The 20,590-nt window shown below is 37.8% G+C and overlaps 1 protein-coding gene across 1 annotated transcript; it reads left to right on the plus strand.

Annotated features, from left to right (window-relative positions):
- Positions 1 to 2,791: 2,791 nt before the first annotated feature.
- LOC309564862 (uncharacterized protein) lies at positions 2,792 to 15,163 on the plus strand. Its single transcript, XM_082269548.1, has 11 exons — positions 2,792 to 2,939; positions 4,211 to 4,252; positions 6,607 to 6,651; positions 8,771 to 8,824; positions 9,387 to 9,437; positions 11,098 to 11,151; positions 11,650 to 11,703; positions 13,291 to 13,344; positions 14,251 to 14,307; positions 14,463 to 14,510; positions 15,039 to 15,163. Exons 1-11 carry the CDS (start codon positions 2,852 to 2,854, stop codon positions 15,080 to 15,082), a joined length of 591 nt encoding a protein of 196 aa, XP_082125674.1. The 5' UTR covers positions 2,792 to 2,851; the 3' UTR covers positions 15,083 to 15,163.
- The last annotated feature ends 5,427 nt before the right edge of the window (positions 15,164 to 20,590 follow it).

Below are 20,590 nucleotides of genomic sequence, written 5' to 3' on the forward strand. Positions count from 1 at the left end.
CTTCTAATATGCTAACAACTGCCATCCCCTAAGGGAAGACTTAACCACTTTACCGCTGAGTACCGTAGTACTACTGCGGCAAAGTGGCTCTTGTAGGTCTGACGACGTAGACATACGTCGCCAGACTCCTCCCCCTGTAGGTGGCGCTCGCGCGCCGCCGGAGGCGCGCTCCCGCTGTTTTCATTCACAGCGGGAGTGGGGCCAGGGGAGGAGCGGCGGCGATCGCCGCTGCTCTGCCCCGATCGTCGGGGAATCCAGTTTGGAGATCCGCCCGCTGTGTAAACAGAGCGGGCGGATCTCCTAAGTGACAGGGAGTGACAGATCGGAGTGTTCAGCATAGCTGAACATCCGATCTGTCCCTGGCTCACTCAGTCACCTCCCCCCACACACGTCAGTAAGCATCAGGCATACATTAACCCCTCCCTCTCCAATAAAATTAACCCCTTCCCTGCCAGTGTCATTTTTACAGTAACAGTGCATATATATAGCACTGATTACTGCAGTAATGTCACTGGTACCCCCAAAAGTGTCAAAAATGTCAGTCAAGGGTCCAATCTGTCCGCCGCAATGTCGCAGTCCCGCAAAAAAAATCGCAGATCGCCGCCATTACTCGTTAAAAAAAAAAACACCAAAAATTACATAAATCTTTCCCTTAGTTAGTAAACGCAATAACTTTTGCGCAAACCAATCAAAATACGCTTATTGCGATTTTTTTTTACAAAACATGGGTAGCAGAGAACAAATTGGCCAAAAATTTAAAAAAAAATTGGTTTTTACATCTTTTTTGGGGGGAATTTCATATAAAAAAATTTTAAAAATATTGTTATTTTTTCAAAATAAACGCTATTTTTTTGTTTATAGCGCAAAAAGTAAAAATCACACAGGTGATCAAATACCCCCAAAAGAAAGCTCTGTTTGTGGGAAAAAAAGGACGTAAATTTCGTTTGGGTATGGCGTCGCACGACCGCGCAATTGTCAGTTAAATTCGCACAGTGCCGAATCGCAAAAAGTGGCCCAGACGTAAGACAGCAAAATGCTCTAGTGGTAAAGTGGTTAATTAGTTGAAACGCATCGGGGCTCTGGACCTATGAAATCAGTATCATCACATCATGGCTCATGGGTTATTGACTTTTACTGTTTAAATGTATTTGATATGATGTTATGATGTTTTTTGTACTTTACCCTAGATTGTTTTCCTTGGAGTAATTTTTAATGATATTTCAATAAATATTCAAGTTAATCGTCAAATGTGTCTTGCATCTTGCGGGTATCACAAAGTCCTTCCCTTTCCCCCATGTTCTCTCTTCTGGATTTCTTGACTTGAGTTTGGGACTGATACCAAAGTGGTTTTGAGGTACAGTTTCTTAAATGATATAAAAATACAGGGGGGACAATCCAAAGTGTATCCAACATGTTTCTTGGGTCCAAAATGCCCCAAGGTCTTGAGATTTAAAACAATGTGAATAGGCTAAAAGTGAACTGTTTTTATGGTATTTCTGCCAGAGTGCACAAGTCATGTCCTCAGTTGGTTTGGCAGCAACCAGCTGCATATTTCACAGGTTGTTTTCATACTTTTTGGATATGCACCTTACAGTAAAAATACCTGGTGACCCTACTATGAAAGTCCTTGTTCAGACACTTTCTGTTATGGGGCACCACCTGTCTCCGAATTGTGCTCCTGTTACCTAATCATCCTGACCCATGCAATCCTTATGGAGACTATAAGGGGTGTGTTGACACATATCGCACTAGCATGCCCCACGGTTGTCACTTTCAGTAAACTGGTTCTAAGCAATGATGTGCAGCTGATCTAGTAGTGAGTGCATGTAGGCCAAAAGTGTCTGAAAGAGTAGAAGGAGATTAGCAACAATCGGGTGCAAAAAAGGATGAAAAAAATTAAAACAGTGTTTATGAAAAATAAATACAAATTGGAATGGTTTATGATACACAAGACTTTAATAAACTAAATATAATCTAGATTGGGTTTATATTTTAGGGACCACAATGCATTTTCTTAATTGAATGCTAAGCAGTATCTAAATTCACAAGGTGAAAAGACTTCACACTCTCAATCTTGTCCAATCAGATAATGCTTTGCATTCATTAGGAAAATGCAAAACATTCTCTGAATGGTGCCTGTGCTAAGGTCTGGGCAACCTTCTGTGTTTACAGTGCAGCAGGGCAGCTACTTGGCATGGAACCCAGAAGCTAGTGGAGATCATAGTAGTAGCTTAGCTTCCAGGGGGATCCCATAGGTGTGGTATATGCATAGTTACAATGGTCCAAGCTGGACCAATGTAACTATGTAAAATTATCCATACGTGGAATCCCTCTTTAAGAAATGGTCACTACCATTCCTTTTTTAACCAAATTGTACATTTAGAATACATATATACAATTAAAATAATGAAAAGGTCACACTGTTACATAAATAGCTGCAAATATTTTTACAATGTTAATACACTATATTATTATCCTAAAATAAATTTGAGATTCAGCAGTAAGATTTATAACATCCTAAGTTAGGCACCGTAAAACAGTTGTTTACATGACTCTTCAATAAATAATATAGCTGCCTCACATTATATGTTTTATAACATCTTGAGTAAAGCTCAAGCATTGGAAACACCCTGCATTGAAGCTACACGCAGTAGTCAATGATTATTAAATTATACATATTACTCTTGTAAACTTGAACAGGGAATTAAATCCAGAGCAGCCAATGAAAAGCAACCCAACAGCATGTACATCCACTCAGAAGTATAAAAGGGACCTTCTCGAACAGAGAAGACATAATACATTTGTTACGCTGGTTTTGTAAGAATTAAGCTTTGCAAAACACAGAATAGTCATGTCAGGAGCTAAGAAAGGAGGACAAAGCCAACAGAGCCAGAGTTTGACTCAAGGCAGTGATGACCAGCACGGTGGATGTCAAGGCTGTAAGTATCAATATTTTCTAAGCATTTAATCTATCTAAGCATTATACAAGTGAAAAGGTAAATTGCTCAAAGCAGGCTAAGATTTCTAAGGGTAGATATGTGTTGTGTGTTTTATACAAAAATTCAAAAATACACTGTTAAAAGCTTTGGCCCCAAAACTAGTATGTGAAAAAAAGGAAGGTAAGCATAAATGGTCATTTATATTAATAAAATGTACTTGTCTCAGTAAAATCAATGTAGGCAAAAAGCACAGCCTTTCTAACGAGATTAATAAAACCAATGTTGACATTGTTAAGAACATACTAAATTGGATGAACAAAACATGAACACAAACTTTTCATAATTGGTAAGAGCTACAGTTTTACTAAACGTTCATACAAAGGGCAAGTCCAGGGCACTTTACAATGACCCCCTTTTAAATGAAGAGCACAGAGGCCAGGAAACCTTGCATGTCACCCAGGAACTTCTCTCTCTAGAACTTAATCAATAGATGCTGTGCCAGCATTAGTAGGTCCATTTCTGAAAATGAGCCATACTGCAAAACAAAATCAGTTTAGGGCAGCCTTTTTCAACCAGAGTGCCCAGGCACCCTGGGGTGCCTTGAGGTTTCTTCAGGTGTGCCTTGGCAAAATGCCTAAAAATGGTCCCAAAATTGTATACAAACCAGTGGGTGGGTGAAACCTGCCTTTTAGCCACACAAAGCCACAGGTTTTCATTATACACCATTACAACCTTCTAGTTGCTGGCATCCTAACGACCAATGATATCTTTAGTTGATGTCAGTTGCCTGCATATCATTCTTGTTTGACCCTCCCTTGCATCTCTTTATCAGCTTTGGGTCTCATTAGCTAAGTGATGGAGAAAACTGAGGGAGAAAAGAAACATTGGAATACTACTCAATACCAGTTTGCAAAAGTGTATTTGCTTTGGAAGAATAAATCCCCTCTAATGTTGGGTGTCCTACGTGTATAGATATTGCTGCATTATGTAAAACTATTAGACTAGTTTTTACATTTTAGAATGGGGTTCCTCGAGAATGTCCACCATTTTAAAGGGTGCCTTGACTAAAAAAATGTTGAGAAACACTGTTTTAGGAAATGTAACATTTTTATTAAATAGGACTTGGGATGTACGATACTGGAAGTAACATACAGTATATAGAAAGAGAAAGGGTCATGGCCATATTACTTGGTGAGGGATATGCAAATCTGAATATGTCTGTAGCTATAACTTGCTTGTAGTAACATAAATATTTTCTACATCTAAAATAGCTGGAGCAGGACAACAGTCACAGAGTCAAGGCTCACATGGAGGTAACAAGTCCATTATTTAATCTACATTAGAAAATCGTGTATAAAATGGGATCTCCAAATCTTTTCTGCAATACATTCTTATGATGTTTTCTGTTTTCATGTTTCTGAAAAAAAAAAAAAATGTTTACTGTTGCTCACACAGAAAATTAAGCTTATGTGTGGCTAAATAGTTTTCATTAAAAAGCATTGCACAGTTATTAAATTTTCAATGTAATCTATATATATATATTTTTTTCAATTTTGATTAGTGTTCATTAAAAAAAACAATTTTACTGTAAATTTTATGTAAAAAAGTATATATTTTTCTCAATAATATTTCCTTTTCATAATGACACAAACATGATGCTTCTGGTACAAAAAAGTTTTGCACATTTTATGCAATACTGGAAAAAATTGCAAACAAAATTCTAAAAAAAAAATATTAATTGTTATATATATATATATATATATATATATATATATATATATATATTTTTTTTTTTTTTATGAAGAAAAACAATAGCTGAGGGGAAAAGGAGAGGGAGGAGTTAAGTAGGGCTAATTAGGTTTAACCAAGGGTTAAAAGGTGGTTAGAAGGGAGTTAAATAGGAGTGCACTTTAAAAAGTAGTTTATTTTTCCTATAAAGTTTTTTTCTAAATGACATCATATGCAGATTAAAGGTCATACCTTTAATCTAAATATAAATTAAATAATAACTACTATGTAACAACACATTTTTTACACTGTATTACCCAATAACTCCTGCAAGTGTCATTTTACACAGAAGTGGCTGCGTTTTGATAGCTACATCCGCTATTTAATGTTGTAGCCGCTCTCAGCTGTTTTTTTTACGTGTGGTGAAGCTGTGGCAGGGAGGAAGCTGAATGTAAGGGATACGCCCTAGTAACGTTGTTAAAGTTTTTTCAAGATGTATTTCCAGCATTTGAATCTTGAAGTGGTAAATGCACATATAAATATTTAATAGAAACAAAAAAACATTTTTATGTGGCCATAGTAAATGTTTGAAGGCAGACATTTCAAACTGATGTTTTATAGACAACATATTAACTTCAAGATTATTTTCTGTGGCCTTCAGTGGTTTAGAGATTAAAACAAAAAAACAGATGCACCACTGGCTGTTCTCCAGTTGACAAGTTACTTTTCCCAGCATAATTTTGGAATAAAAATGTTTTATGACCCCTTTCTTAGTTATCAAATATTGTAAGTTGCAATTTTCCTTAACATGCCATAATCTTTTTTTTTTTTTAATTAGGTGGGTATAGGCTTAAAGGGTAACTCCACTTTCTTGGGCAAAAAATAGCAAATAAAGTAAAAATAATATAGCATATACAATTGCACCAGAAAAGTCATATTGTAATTTAATATTATTAAAAATTACCTTTTCTTTTCAATCTGCAGCCGCTGTAATTTTCTGAAAATGCAATGCAATATGGTTATCTGGAGGTGTTTTGCACACAGAATGTGTACAAAATGCCCCCCCGAAACATAATTTCCTATTTGTGTGATTGGCTCACCAATTTTCCCATAAGTCTGCCTAAGATACAAGTCAGATTTCAGGCATCCCCTGCAACAAAAATGTCATTTTTGGTGAGATACATCTAAAGGGATGCAGTCCCAGCAGATTTCCTCATTAGTGCTCTTCAGTTGCACAGCTGATTGATAATTATGAAATCACTCCCATTAAACCCATTTAGCACAGGCACAGAGGAACAAACAGGAATTTCTTCAGAATAACAAAAGGTAGCAATCTGCAACAAAGGTTGGTATAATCCATGTAATTTACATAGATCACCCAGAGGGGAATGATTTTTTCTTAGCAAGTGGAGTTATGCTTTATGCCAACCTTACTGTGGTTAAAGTGAAGCTGATCTACCGTGTCAATCAGTCTGTTAGAAAATGTCTGCATGATGAGCAGGGCAGTACTGATCAGTGAATTTTGATGTTGGGGATGTTTCCCTGCTGTCGGAATACAAAGACACAGCATAGAGTGTCCCCCATGCACTTTGAATGTGTGAATGGGGGAATCAGGTTGAACAAAAATAAATGACTAATGTTTGGGAAATTTAAGCACACATAAAAGGGCTCACAGTGGATATATTTTCCCCTGGAAGATTTAGTCCTTTAGATCCAAGCCCAATGTTTCATCTGCATTTCACATACATTGTTTAAGGTATAAACAGCATAAAAAAAGCTATAATTTGCTTGCATTAACATTTATAATTGGAAGATTTAGTCCTTTAGATCCAAGCCCACTGTTTCATCTGAGTTTCACATACATTGTTTAAGGTATAAACAGCATAAAAAAGCTATAATTTGCTTGCATTAACATTTATAATTTCTATATCTGAATTAGCTGTTGGTGCCGGACAACAGTTCCAAGATCAGAGCTCTCACGGAGGTAACAGAACAACTACTTAACCAGTATTAACAAAACTGTTCAAGAATAAAGTGTGTAATGAGTACAATTGTCAGTCAGTTGAAATATCTGAATCAAATGAAGTATTATTGACTAAACAGTAAAACGACTGTACATAGCAGGCTTTTTTTTTTGGGGGGGGGGGGGGCAAACCCCCCCAAAGTCAGTTCTAGTTCTAACGCTGCATAATCCTAAAATTTTAGTATCCTCATTAAACATTCTGAATCTAATATATGGTAGTATACTATAAACAAGAACTACATTACAGTCTTTACCTCCGCTATCTGTTCAAGTGACACAAAGAAAGTAAGAAACACTTGTCAATAGGGACAGAGACAATAGCAAACCAAACTTTTGGATATCAAGCAATCTCGCCCTTCTGTTTGAACAGGGGCAGCTGCTTGGTCACCATTTCTAACCACTGTCACTTCCTGTCCTGGTCGCACAATAACACAAGACACAATAAACGTTTAGGCTGGTGATTTCTGAATAAAATTTCAGCTTCATGAATGTTTTTTAAAGATCTTCCCTGAGTTCAACTTTCATATCAACTTAAGCGTCACTTTAAAGTAAATGCCAAACCATCTGCTACATAGGAAGTTTGACGTTTTTTTTTTATGAATAAACACAGTTAACCACTGTTTTTAACACAACAAAACATTAAGGGCACTTGATAATATGATTTTTGGATTTTTTTTGTAAAAAAAATGTATAGTTTTATAGATAACTATATTTTTTTTTCTATGGTGGTGCTGCAGGACAATTTCAGGATCAGAGCCTTGGTGGAGCAGGCAAGACAGGTAACAGTGAAATAACATCTTTTGAATTTGATACCTAAACTTTGGCAACTTACTTAAAGTTACTAACTATATACAAAATATAAATTTGATCCGACAGTGTACAAAACTGTTTGTTTTCAACATGCATCATGTCACAAGGTTGCTAGATTATAAATATATCTAATTATACCTATGTTTTAAAATATTTCTAAAGCCCAAATGGTTTCTTAGTTTTAGTTAGAACAGGGAAGTGTTGAAAGCCTGGCAGGTTTTCATTGTCATTTCTGGCCTCCCTCTAGGACAATGGTCACAAGGACATTCATTGAAGGAAAATCTAAATGTTACTGTTGTCATCAGAACAGGAAGAGAGTTTAATACTATGCCTATTCTAGTTATAGCTGTCTAAGAGGGAATTTTCCCTCACTTTGACGATGTATTCTTTCAATTGCTATTATATCTCCAGGATGTTAAATAAAGAGAAATCTCCCCAATAGGACACATAACGCAAAGATAGATAGATAGATAGATAGATAGATAGATAGATAGATAGATAGATAGATAGATAGATAGATAGATAGATAGATAGATAGATAGATAGATAGATAGATATTTTAAACATTCTATATTATATTCAAATTATGCTTTGACCATTCTAATTTAGAATGGGTACATAACCACCCACATACAGATTCACTGATTTGTTGATCAAAATACCCCAATTTGATCACATTGAATTTTCAACCAGTGCATCACAGAAGTAAGGAATCTAGGGATTTTTTAAATCTTTAAATATTTACAGCCAAGTAAAACAATATATATATATATATATATATATATATATATATATATATATATATATATATATATATATATATATATATATATATATATATATATATATATTTATATAGTTTATTGAAGACATGATTAGACCATCACCGGAATCTGCATCTGCATCTTCATCTTTTTGTAAATGCAACTGGCCATCTTGGGCAATACTATCTGTTTTAGCCTGTGGAAGGAATGAACTGCAGAGACCTCTTGCACCAGCTTATTTGGAAAAACAATATCAATGGGACAGGGTTTTCTATCCAATTTTACCACAATTCTCCCTATAAGACTTGGCAGGAAAAGTATGTATTTTAGACCGTAGACATTAAATCGCAACTAGATCCAGCCAAAAAGGTCAAAAAGTCATCTAAAATCTATAGATACATTTATTCTTGTAAAGAATAAACTTTGATCAGTTATAGAGAAACCATGCACATTTTCTACTGTACTCTAGATTACATAGTAACCCATCTCCTTCTCTTTTCTTTAAGGTGGAGGATGCGGACAAGGCCAAGACCAGGGCGGCCAGGGAGGAGGCAAAACAGGTAAATAAATACAAGCTTGGGATTTGCAGAAAGGAATCAACCGGCTACGAATCCTGGATGATAATGATACAACTTAGAATGGCTGATTTGCCTTGTAAATTTTAAATGATCAGATAAATATGGAGTTATGATTTATATTATTTTTCATGCATTACATATAATAATAATTAAAATGTGTATATAAACAACTATATACACACACAATATAACAGTATATATATTATTTTTTTGAGCTTTTGTAAATTGTGTTAGTGTAAAGGTCCCAGTTTACTACTGCAGTGAGATGATTCTATAAGGTAAAATAAAAATCAGCAAAATAAAGGGGAATTAGGTATGTGCATGAATATGAGGCCTATAAATGTACAGAGAGATAGAGCCTAATGTATCTTAGCAGATCAGTGCTTCAATCATAAGTTAGTAAATATTTTCCAGTTTACAAAATGCATGCATGCAATGACATTTGAAAGAGGATAAACAATAAATTGGTCTTTTACCACGAATGCGTTCAAATTCAAATTTCCTAACAAATAGTTCATTCTTCTGTTTGTTCTTTCTAATGTAGGTGGTTCAGCATGGGGGCAAGATAAGAGTTCTTCTGGTGGTGGTAAATTAGGTAAGATGTTGGGTATTACTCAGTTTTTAAATTATTTACATACCACCAGCTACACATTTACCACTGTACTGTCTTTCTGTTGTAACTGTCAGTTGAAAAAGAATGTTGAGTGAATACCAAAGCCTAATTCCTTTTTTGATAATCATGAATCATCCACTAATGAGAACTTTCCTTATAGGTACAAAGAATTAGATCAGTACAATGGAAGTTATACAAGAATAGAAAAATCCAGCTGCAACTGATATATGTGATATATGTATATATCATAATTTGAACCTTGTCTGGATAAAAGGCAGTTTGCCTATGTAAATTTATAATTAGAAAAGCCAGTGTTGTAAATTCTTCAAAAACTTCACCAACTAGTTGACATTCTTTCCTTAAAAGCAACATGTAAGGTTTGCAGCTGCCTTGAGAAGGCCTTATCTTGACATGTACGTGCACTTTTAAAAAATAAGAAGCCCAGAACAGTTAACATCAAATAAATCCTAGTACCCTAACAATAGAGAACCCTTTAAGATGGACATAGAAAGTAAAGCTATCCATAGATGGTTCAAAATTCAGCCGCTTCAGCAGGGACAAGGTATGACTTCTGTCGAAAGGGAATGTTGTAAAAACTTTTATCAATTAGAGCGATCAGTGTATTCTGACAGCAAAGGAGACCCGCTGTCAGACTACAATGGCACAGTGGGGAGGATTCCTCCATCCACCTCGCTTGTGTGCATGGAGAATCTTTTTGCCTTTTTTCAATCAGTCCAGTGGCTGACTGAAAAAAAGCAAGTCATCTATGGCCAGCCTAAAGAGCAACATGCACAGTCTGACTAACTCCTTGCATCTTTAGCTTCTGGTGGATTCCTTAATACAAATGGTTACCTCGGATGACAGTTTCCATGTTACCAATGGAATTGTGGTATTGAAGAGCTGAAAACATATCTGGTTTAGGCTTATCAGGAAAAAATATTGCAATTTAAACATGGTTTTCTAACCAGTCTGCCCACTATTTCACTTGACGAGTCTTACATATTTGTTAACCTTAAAATAAAACTTCTCTTCTTTTTGTCTGGTAAATATGCCATTAAAAGCATTTAGTTATATCTATTTGGTAAGTGCAAAAAATACCTGGTGATCCTGCCATGAATCTTGTAAGCTGCCTGTGTTTCATGACCATCCTGCATTCGTATCAGTTACAATGTTCTCAGCATTTCCTGAGGAATACAGAACCCTTCCCTCTATTATGGAGAAGATAAGTGGAGTGGAAGTGTTTCTAGTGCTGTTATATGGTGACAATGCTGCTTTTCATTCATACGGTACAGTAAGTAAGAGATGTCACCCTAGAACAGGAAGTGTGTTATTGCCAGAACACCAGATAAAAATAAAGAGGAAAAAAGCCTGGAAAAGGGAAACTAATGCACCCACCATGTCTGAGGACTGGTAAGCTGCAATATAATTATTTTTTTTGGTGGGGTGGTTAAGATATATTTTAACAAGTAGCATCTTCCAGGTGCAATAGGCATTATATTGTGGCTTGATCAAGCTGCAAACAACCAGAACGAGATAGTCATCAAATGTCTATAAACTCTGATCAATTATTTATGAAACCATGTCAATTGTATAATGTGCTTTAAAATTATAAAGTAACCCATCTCCTACAAATTCAATTAAGGTGGTGGAGCCGGACAAGGCCAAGATCAGAGTTCCTACGGAGGAGGCAAAACAGGTAAATGCTTGGCTAGGCTTTACAGTAAACAAGATACATGGAAGGAAAATGTCTATGTGTAAATGCTCTGTGATATTAGCATATACAACTACGATTTAAATTATTTTGCATTTCTAGTATAATTTTGTATAAAATGTTTTTCATTCTATGCTAGGCCTCGGTAACTTAATTTTTTGGCAAATCGCCTGGTTTTAACACTGTAAAAATGTAATTCTATTAAGGTAAACAAGTTCACAAAACAAATATGCATATAAATATTAAAGTGAACCTTTTTGCATGAAAATGAGGCCTATTAACTAACTTGTAGGCATAGTCTTATAAATCTAAGGGGAAAACAGTTTTATATTTTAAATATTCTTTCACTTACAAAATGTTTGCATGCAGTGATGATAGGAATTAAATAATACATTAGACTTTTTATTTTACTTTAAATCATATCTGCAGAACAAAATATGTGGTTTCAGGTAGGAATAGTTAATCCTGTTGTTTTTTTTTTAGGAGGTGGCTCTGGGTGGGGACAAGATAAAAGTTCTTGTGGTGGTGGTAAATCAGGTAAGCATTATACTTTATCCACATACCTATGCAGACTGGGAGTAAAGAGGAAAATGTAATTGGATTTCAGGGAATCCCAATCCTAAAATAAAAATATTTTTGCGCAATTGCGCATTTATGCCGCTATTTATTTTTTTCCTTAATAAGTACTAGTCCTATACATCATTTTCTTTTCATATCCTGGTATAGCTATAAAGGGAAAAAAAGGGGTTGGGGAAATACTGATGGAAAAAATCCCATGATTGTCCTTTGACATAAATTATTCCCAATCCCAAATTGAATATTCTCTATAAGTACAAAAAGTGATTTGTAAAACTAAATATACATAATATCACAAAATTCAGCTGTAACAATTGTGAATATACATGCATAATGAAAAGCTCTCTTAAGCAACCTAATTTACAATAGATTTAGAGTAATAAAAACCAGTATTTGTACTTTTTAAAAGTCTTGCATCATTTGGTGCTGGGTAGGGTATATGTATGTTCTTGGTGCACAAACACATAAGGGCTGATTTACTAAAACTGGTGCACACAGAATCTGGTGCAGGTGTGCATAGTAACCAATCAGCTTCTAACATCAGCTTGTTCACTTAAGTTTTGACAATAAAATCTGGAAGCTGATTGGTTACTATGCACAACTGCACCAAATTCTGTGCACTAGTTTTAGTAAATCTCCCCCATAATGTCCTCAGTTGCCTTGAGTACATCTGGTTCCAGCATGCCCTGCATCTTTAAGGAGTTATGGGTCCATCGTTTGGTAACCTTGCCTTTTATCATTCATTTCTAAATATTTATCATGTGGGGGTTTCTCTATAGATGAGAGTAGGGTTCAAATAAGGAGGTGTCTTGACACCAGCTGTACTCATATATTTTCCATACTCATATATTTACAAGTTTTTGCAAACTATGAACTGAACATAAAAGCCCCGCTTTAAATGACAGCAATGCCCTGTTACCAAGCAGTACCATCTTCGATCTTAGCTAAGTAAGAGACATGCCATGCTGCCAAAATTAATCCATGTACCAAAGCAATGTGTTCTCTACAAAAGTGATTAAATAATATTAAAATGATGATAATACTAATGGGTTCAAATGTCTTTTAATCTTGTTATTAGAAACAGGAAAGCCATCTGAAACTGCTTTTACAGAGACCAAACATTTTTTCATGACAAAAGCCATAATACCAGTATCATGCCATTTTTCGAGTTAACCAATAAATGGTATCACTTTAACTCTAAACGTATTATATACTAGGGTTGGTTTACTAAAGGTAAAAAGTCTGTTCGCATTGCAAGGGAACTTTCCCTTAACTAAGTGAATGAAATAAGGCTCTGCTGACTTCCATCATCCAATCATGTGCATGCAAGAAATATGTTTTTTTTTTCTCCTTTCACACAACTGGGTATTCTTTGCAATGTGAATTTTCACTGCATTCATTAAGCTAAGAGAACATACCCTTGCAAAGTGAAAATTCCCTGGCAAAGTAAACAGCCTATTTACTTTTAGTAAATCAGCCCCACTTTTTTATACAGAATTTGATATAATTGCAGTTCTTAATGATTACTATTTTGCCATTCCACATTAGGAGATAGCAGTGGACAGTCAAAGGATCAAGGAGATCATTGTGGCAGCAAATCAGGTAATGTACAGAACGAAAACTGCAAATTCTGAAAATGTATAAAACTCGAAAATTACAGCAAATCTAAAGGGAAAAAGTGACAAAAGTTTATATGCACACTATGTTGAAATACAGCACATTGTTGTGAATGCTACTCGTATTTTCTTCATTTCACTCACTGTGGAGCCCGTTGGAGGTGCCCTTACGGAGCCCCTTGGAGACACCCTAGGTAGCAGATTATGCCCCAACTTCTGCTCAATTTGACTCAACTTGATGGCCAATTTGATGGACTTAATTTGACAACGGGGGGGGGGGGGTTGAAGGGTTTAATCTAGATGAGGGAAACTATTGAGGTTCCACATACTGCCTGCACCTATGATCTATGGGGCTATACAGAGATTCGTTTAGGGACTAAAGCTGGTCATACATTAATACATTTTTTCATATGGAAAATTGTTTGTACATTCAAGGACTGGATGAAAATCGTTTAAATGTACGGCAACATTTTGTGTGCTTTTAACATTCAATTTTGGACAAAATGTAATTTCCCAAATGAAAACCACATACACTGTTAGAAATTCATTTGTTTGAGAAAAAATTTCATCCTGTCCTTTGAATTTTCTCATCACCCTGGTCAAAAACGAATGTCACTTTAAACCCACTAACAGTTAGTAACTCAAACTAAAAGAAAAAAAATTCTAGCGTAATTCTATTAGTGTATGGTCAACTTAGCACAGGTACTAGCAGGAACCACAAGCTGCCTACACTTCCTCACAGCTGTTACCTTAGAAACATTTTAGAACAGATCAGGTTCACTTTCACATGTTAATAACATATAACACTTCTAAATAATGATGGTAATACACTTCTACACAGTGTACCACTTTTATAATAATTCTTAAAAAAAATATGTATTTTCCATCATAGGAGGCGGTGATGCTGGACAAAGCCAGGGGAAAGGTGGACTTGGTGGTGACAAATCTGGTAAAGTGCTATCCAAATTATTACTTGTAATGTTTTTCAATCCTAATAATAATGGTCCATGATAAAAAATATTTTGCATTTTTGACCTAATATTGTGACATTAAAGAAACGTAGGTAATAGTGTCACAAATAATCATGCTCATTTTCTCATTTAGGGGGCAGCTGTGGTGGTGATCAAGGTGGTATTGGAGGTAGCAAATCAGGTAATCTTTATATGTTGTTAGGAAATTTGTAATTGGTGTTACTTGCATAATGGGTCACCAAATATGTTTTTATACTTCATTATTTATTTCAATTAATAATGTATATTAAATACTGTTGTGATTCTTCTGGGATGATTTGGCTTTATTTGTAACTGCGTCAATTTATGCATATTTTTTGTGCAATTCCTAGGTGTGCCCTCTAAACAAAAAAAAAAAAAACTCAGGTGGAGAAAACAAACAAAATGGCAATGGTGTCTATAGCTCAGACATAGATAATTAAATTTAAACATTCTAATTTAAACTTTAAAACAAACAAATAAAAGTTGTATGGATCATAAATAAGTTGTAAGTGACACCATTGTATATGTTCATATGGATTTATTGGATAGCAACCTTTCAAACAGTTGTGACTTGCATAAAAAGGATTACAGTTTTAGAATGTTGACTAACAATTCTATTGTTAGAATTATCTATAATTCTGCCACTGGTTAAAAAAAAAAAACTTTTAAATTGTCTTTCTACTTCTAGACTCCAGCCAACAGAACAAAGGATCAGGAGGAAACAAGAAGTGAAAACCACACTGGATTACATGCAGCATAGTCCTAATAAATGTAGCAATGCTTATTCTGTTGATTAAATAACATCAAATAAATTAATATTCTCATTGCTCCTGTCTGAATTTTTGTCTTTCTATATCCTGTTAGGATCCATAATGTAGATACAGTATATATAAGTACCTTAACACTAGTGGTTGTGCCATATTTTATAGGTAGTATTCTAGATCCAGAAATGGACTGGAGCACTGGGGCCCAACCGGACAAAGTTACGTCTTGGTGCCCACCTACCTAACTTGACAAATTGCTCAACATATCAAAGTGCAGAAAAAGCCTATACATAAAACTTAAGTAGAAAACTAATTAATTTCCCAAATCCGGAAACTTCCCAAACTCTGACTTTTTAGGGATACAAAGAACCCTTTATCTGGGAGCAAACAGAGCAAAATAAGCGACCACAGTGCGACTATATATATATATATATATATATATATATATATATATATATATATATATATATATATTTAGTAGTAATAGACAACAGGTGCAAAATTAGCTGACAACCTTAAATAAAGTTACTAATACCCCAGACAAGATATTAGAAGATCAAAATATATACAGTATCTCATGAAAGTGAGTACACCCCTCACATTTTGTAAATATTTTATTATATCTTTTCAACACTGAAGAAATGACACATTGCTACAATGTAAAGTAGTAAGTGTACAGCTTGTATAACAGTGTAAATTTGCTGTCCCCTCAATATAACTCAAAACAAAGCCATTATTGTCTAAACTGCTGGCAACAAAAATGAATACACCCCTAAGTGAAAATGTCAAAATTGGGCCCAATTAATCATTTTCCCTCCCCGGTGTCATGTGACTTGTTAGTGTTACAAGGTCTCAGGTGTAAATGGCGAGCAGGTGTGTTTAATTTGGTGTTATCGCTATCACTCTCTCATACTGGTCACTGGAAGTTCAACATGGCACCTCATGGCAAAGAACTCTCTGAGGATCTGAAAAAAAAGAATTGTTGCTCTTCATAAAAATGACCTAGGCTATAAGAAGACTACCAAGACCCTGAGCTGCAGCATGGTGGCCAAGACCATACAGCGGTTTAACAGGACAGGTTCCACTCAGAACAGGCCTCGCCATGGTTGATCAAAGAAGTTGAGTGCACATGCTCAGCTTCATATCTAGGGTTTGTCTTTGGCAAATAGAAGTATGAGTGCTGCCAGCATTGCTGCAGAGGTTGAAGGGGTGGGGGGTCAGCCTGTCAGTGCTCAGACCATACGCTGCACACTGCATCACATTGGTCTGCATGGCTGTCGTCCCAGAAGGAAGCCTCTACTAAAGATGACGCACAAGAAAACCCGCAAACAGTTTGCTGAAGACAAGCAGACTAAGGACATGGATTACTGGAACCATGTCCTGTGGTCTGATGAGACCAAGATAAATGTATTTGTTTCAGATAGTGTCAAGCGTGTGTGGCGGCAACCAGGAGTACAAAGACAAGTGTGTCTTGCCTACAGTCAAGCATGGTGCTGGGAGTGTCATGATCTGGGACTGCTTGAGTGCTGCCGGCACTGGGGAGCTGCAGTTCATTGAGGGAACCATGAATGTCAACATGTACTGTGACATACTGAAGCAGAGCATGATCCCCTCCCTTTGGAGACTGGGCTGCAGGGCAGTATTCCAACATGATAAGGACCCCAAACACACCTCCAAGACGACGACTGCCTTGCTAAAGAAGCTGAGGGTAAAAGTGATGGACTGGCAAAGCATGTCTCCAGACCTAAATACTATTGAGCATCTGTGGGGCATCCACAAACAGAAGGTGGAGGAGTGCAAGGTCTCTAATATCCACCAGCTCCATGATGTCGTCATGGAGGAGTGGAAGAGGACTCCAGTGGCAACCCGTGAAGTTCTGGTGAATTCCATGCCCAAGAGGGTTAGGGCAGTGCTGGAAAATAATGGTGGCCACACAAAATATTGACACTTTGGGCCCAATTTGGACATTTTTACTTAGGGGTGTACTCACTTTTGTTGCCAGCGGTGTAGACATTAATGGCTGTGTGTTGAGATATTTTGAGGGGGCATTAACTTTACACTATTATACAAGCTGTACACTCACTATTTTATATTGTAGTAAAGTGTAATTTCTTCAGTGTTGTCACATGAAAAGATATAATAAAATATTTACAAAAAATGTGGAAGGTGTACTCACTTTTGTGAGATAATGTATACATATTTACACATTTTTGTAAATATGCCCTCTGTCCCTGCGATGGTCTGATTCGGTTCAGAACCGATCAGTCATCAGGTCCAGGCCAATGATTTTTGGCCTGGACCTGGTGTTCGTTCCTGACCAATGGCAGACCAGTTTACAAAATACAGGCACAGTAAATTATGCTCTCTCCCCTTGTGGAGCACTTTTCGGTTCCAGCTTGAGAGAGAAGAAAGCATCTAACAGTGAGTACAGAATCACTACACTGACACCAGTATACATAGGCAAACATTTAACCACTTGATCACCCCCTGATCACCCCCCAGTTAACCCTTTTCACTCCCTGTTACAGTGCACACTATATACAGTATATAGCTTTTTTTACTGATTACTGTAATAGTGTGACTTGTGACTTCAGTTAGTGTTAGAGACCGTTAGTTTCAGTCCCAAATAGGTTTAGGGTACCTGCCACCCCCCCTCCCCATAAAGACTTAACCCCCTGATCACCCCCAGTTAACTCCTTCATTGCCCTGTCACAGTGTCACCTTTATTGTGTACAGATCTTTTTTCTGATCACTATATTAGTGTCACAGGTGACATCAGTTAGCGTTAACACTAGTTAGCGTCAATCTAGTACATTGTCAGATCCCCGCCGCATATTAAGTGATATAATTTAACCCTTGAATTGCCAGTGACACACACATATACATACTAAACACCTCCATTACTAGTATAGTGTCTGAACGGATCAATATTTTTGATCTGATCAGAACTATACTAGCGTCCCCCATAGTTTAGTTTTCCAAAAACTCAGCGTTAGCAGCAATGTTCCCTCTAATTTTTTTACTGTGCTGAGCAAATCAAAAAAATTTCTGAGCGCAGTGCTCCCCAACCTTTTTATCGCCGCGGAACGGTCAACGTTTGATAATTTTTCTGTGGCCCGCTTGGGGGGGACGTCAATGCAGAGTGACCAGCGTGCCCCCAATCAATGCAGAGTGCCCACAGCATTGCCCCCAATAAATGCAGAGTGCCCACAGCATTGCCCCCAATCAATGCAGAGTGCCCACAGCATTGCCCCCAATCAATGCAGAGTGCCCACAGCATTGCCCCCAATCAATGCAGAGTGCCACAGCATTGCCCCCAATCAATGCAGAGTGCCACAGCATTGCCCCTAATCAATGCAGGTTGCCACAGCATTGCCCCCGATCAATGCAGAGTGCCACAGCATTGCCCCCAATCAATTCAGAGTGCCACAGCATTGCCCCCAATCAATGCAGAGTGCCACAGCATTGCCCCCAATCAATGCAGGTTGCCACAGCATTGCCCCCAATCAATGCATAGTGCCACAGCATTGCCCCCAATCAATGTAGAGATGCCAGCATGCCCCCTTTCAATGTAGAGATGCCAGTGTGCCACCTTTCAATGTAGAGATGCCAGTGTGCCACCTTTCAAGGCAGAGATGCCAGCGTTCCCCCTGCGAGACCAGTGCACTTACCTGACGGCAGCTTCTCTTCAGTCCCGACTCCCCGCGTCTCCTCCCGTCCTCCTCCCGTCTGTGCACTTACCTCACGGTCACCTTAAAGGGAACATTGGTTAGCAGGATCGGCCAATACACCTGCCAGCACCTGTGTTTAGCCCATCTGCCCATCCCAAAAGTGCATTAATCAATAGATTACTGTCACTTCCAATACACAACACACAAAACTGCAGCGTTAGCAGAGTCAGGCCTGTCAGCAGTTTTTTTTTTCTTGGCGATTCAAACAGTCCTCGAGAATCAGGTGCTTTTTTGCCTGTGAGTCACACTAGCTACCTGTATATGAATTGGCCAAAATTTCAAATGAAAGGTACACTAGTGTAGAGGCCTACAGGATACTAAGCATGATAGATGAGAGTGATGGGGAAGCTTCACTGTCAGAATCAGGCTCAGTATAGGAACCTGAAGAGAGAAGTGGAACCCTGACAGATAGCTCTGACGATGGAGTAGTGGCCCCTGCTAAGGTCAGGCATACCCTACTCCGTTCTTCTGTTGCTGAGGTGCAGCAATCGCAGGGTTCTTGTATGCAGCAGAGTGTCGGTAATAGTGCTGCTCAACCTTCTGGTGAACTGGCAAGCACCAGCGGCCTAGTACATCCTGGCCATTGTCAAACCAGCACTGCAGTAACACTTGGTGACGTGGCGAGTCCCATAAATGCAGTTCAAGCTGGTGCAGTGGTTTAGCACAAGTAGTGTCCCGCAGCCTCCAAGAATTTGAAGACAGGCCCATAGAGCATATAGTGTCCTTCCTGATGCCCTGGCAAATCCTATTTGGAAGCCCACCACAGTGCCCGTACTTCCCCCATTCACTGGCCAACCCAAAATTCCGGTGGAAACAGCCAATTTTACTTCCATTGACTTGATTTACAAGCTGTTTTTTATGGAAGATCTCTACAGTAGTGATGGACGAACATCGGCCGGGGCAGTTTGCGAACGTCAGCCGCAAATTTTCTCAAAAGTCCGTGAATCGCAAGTTCGCAGTGGGCCCCATTGACTTTATTTGGAGGCGAACTTTAAAAACCTTTAGGTCATATTTGCAGCCACAAAAGACATACTAGCTGTGCACAAATAGTCCCAGCACATGGACAATGTCATAACAGAAGTATTGCAATTGGAAAAGTTGCCCTAACTTTTATTTTTTATTTTTTTTACAGCAAAAACATTTTTTTTTTCATAAATCAGCCAGAACAGACAGCAGCCGGTAAAAACATGTCAAATACCTATAGGGTCCATTCACACATCTGTAAAATGGGTCCACATCCATTCCACAATTTGGCGGAACCTTTACAGACCCATTGATTTTCAATCCCAGTCTGAAAAATTAGGCATTCACAGGATAAAGAAGTGTCGGCCATTCCAGGCCCCAAAAATTAGCCCACATGCGCATGGGCGTCCGCAGAACTTTTTTCAGGGGGGGGGGGCATTATTTTAAGGTCACCCATGCTCCGCCCCTTTTCAACAATGTCTTGAAGGGGAGAGGCTTAGTCATTATACTTATTTTGAGCATATTCCCTTAAAGCATGTTATACAGCACAGTTCTTTGCTGTGTAATTTGGCCCCTTCTATCACCTAAAATACCTAGCTGATCCTGCCTGGCTATGTCCTTCCCTCTGTAAACTGACCACGGTATACCATGGCTGCTGAGCCCTGACACCGTGGTCAGTTTACGTGCCTCCATCATCCGCAGCCCTCCTGTCCTCCTCTGTCCTCTCTCCCCCCCTCCCTCCCTGCCTGTCTGCTCCTGTGTCAGTGCCCACCCCCCTCCTC

Source organism: Pelophylax lessonae (assembly GCF_965119305.1).
Source record: "Pelophylax lessonae genome assembly, chromosome: 9".
In the NCBI taxonomy this organism is placed as follows: domain Eukaryota; kingdom Metazoa; phylum Chordata; class Amphibia; order Anura; family Ranidae; genus Pelophylax; species Pelophylax lessonae.

Bases quoted from the DNA above. Each gene is read 5' to 3' on its own strand.
- LOC309564862 (XM_082269548.1), top strand. From the start codon at position 2,852: ATGTCAGGAGCTAAGAAAGGAGGACAAAGCCAACAGAGCCAGAGTTTG. The intron at 11,152-11,649 runs GTAAATGCTTGG...TTTTTTTTTTAG, and splicing joins CTACGGAGGAGGCAAAACAG to GAGGTGGCTCTGGGTGGGGA. The intron at 11,704-13,290 runs GTAAGCATTATA...ATTCCACATTAG, and splicing joins TTGTGGTGGTGGTAAATCAG to GAGATAGCAGTGGACAGTCA.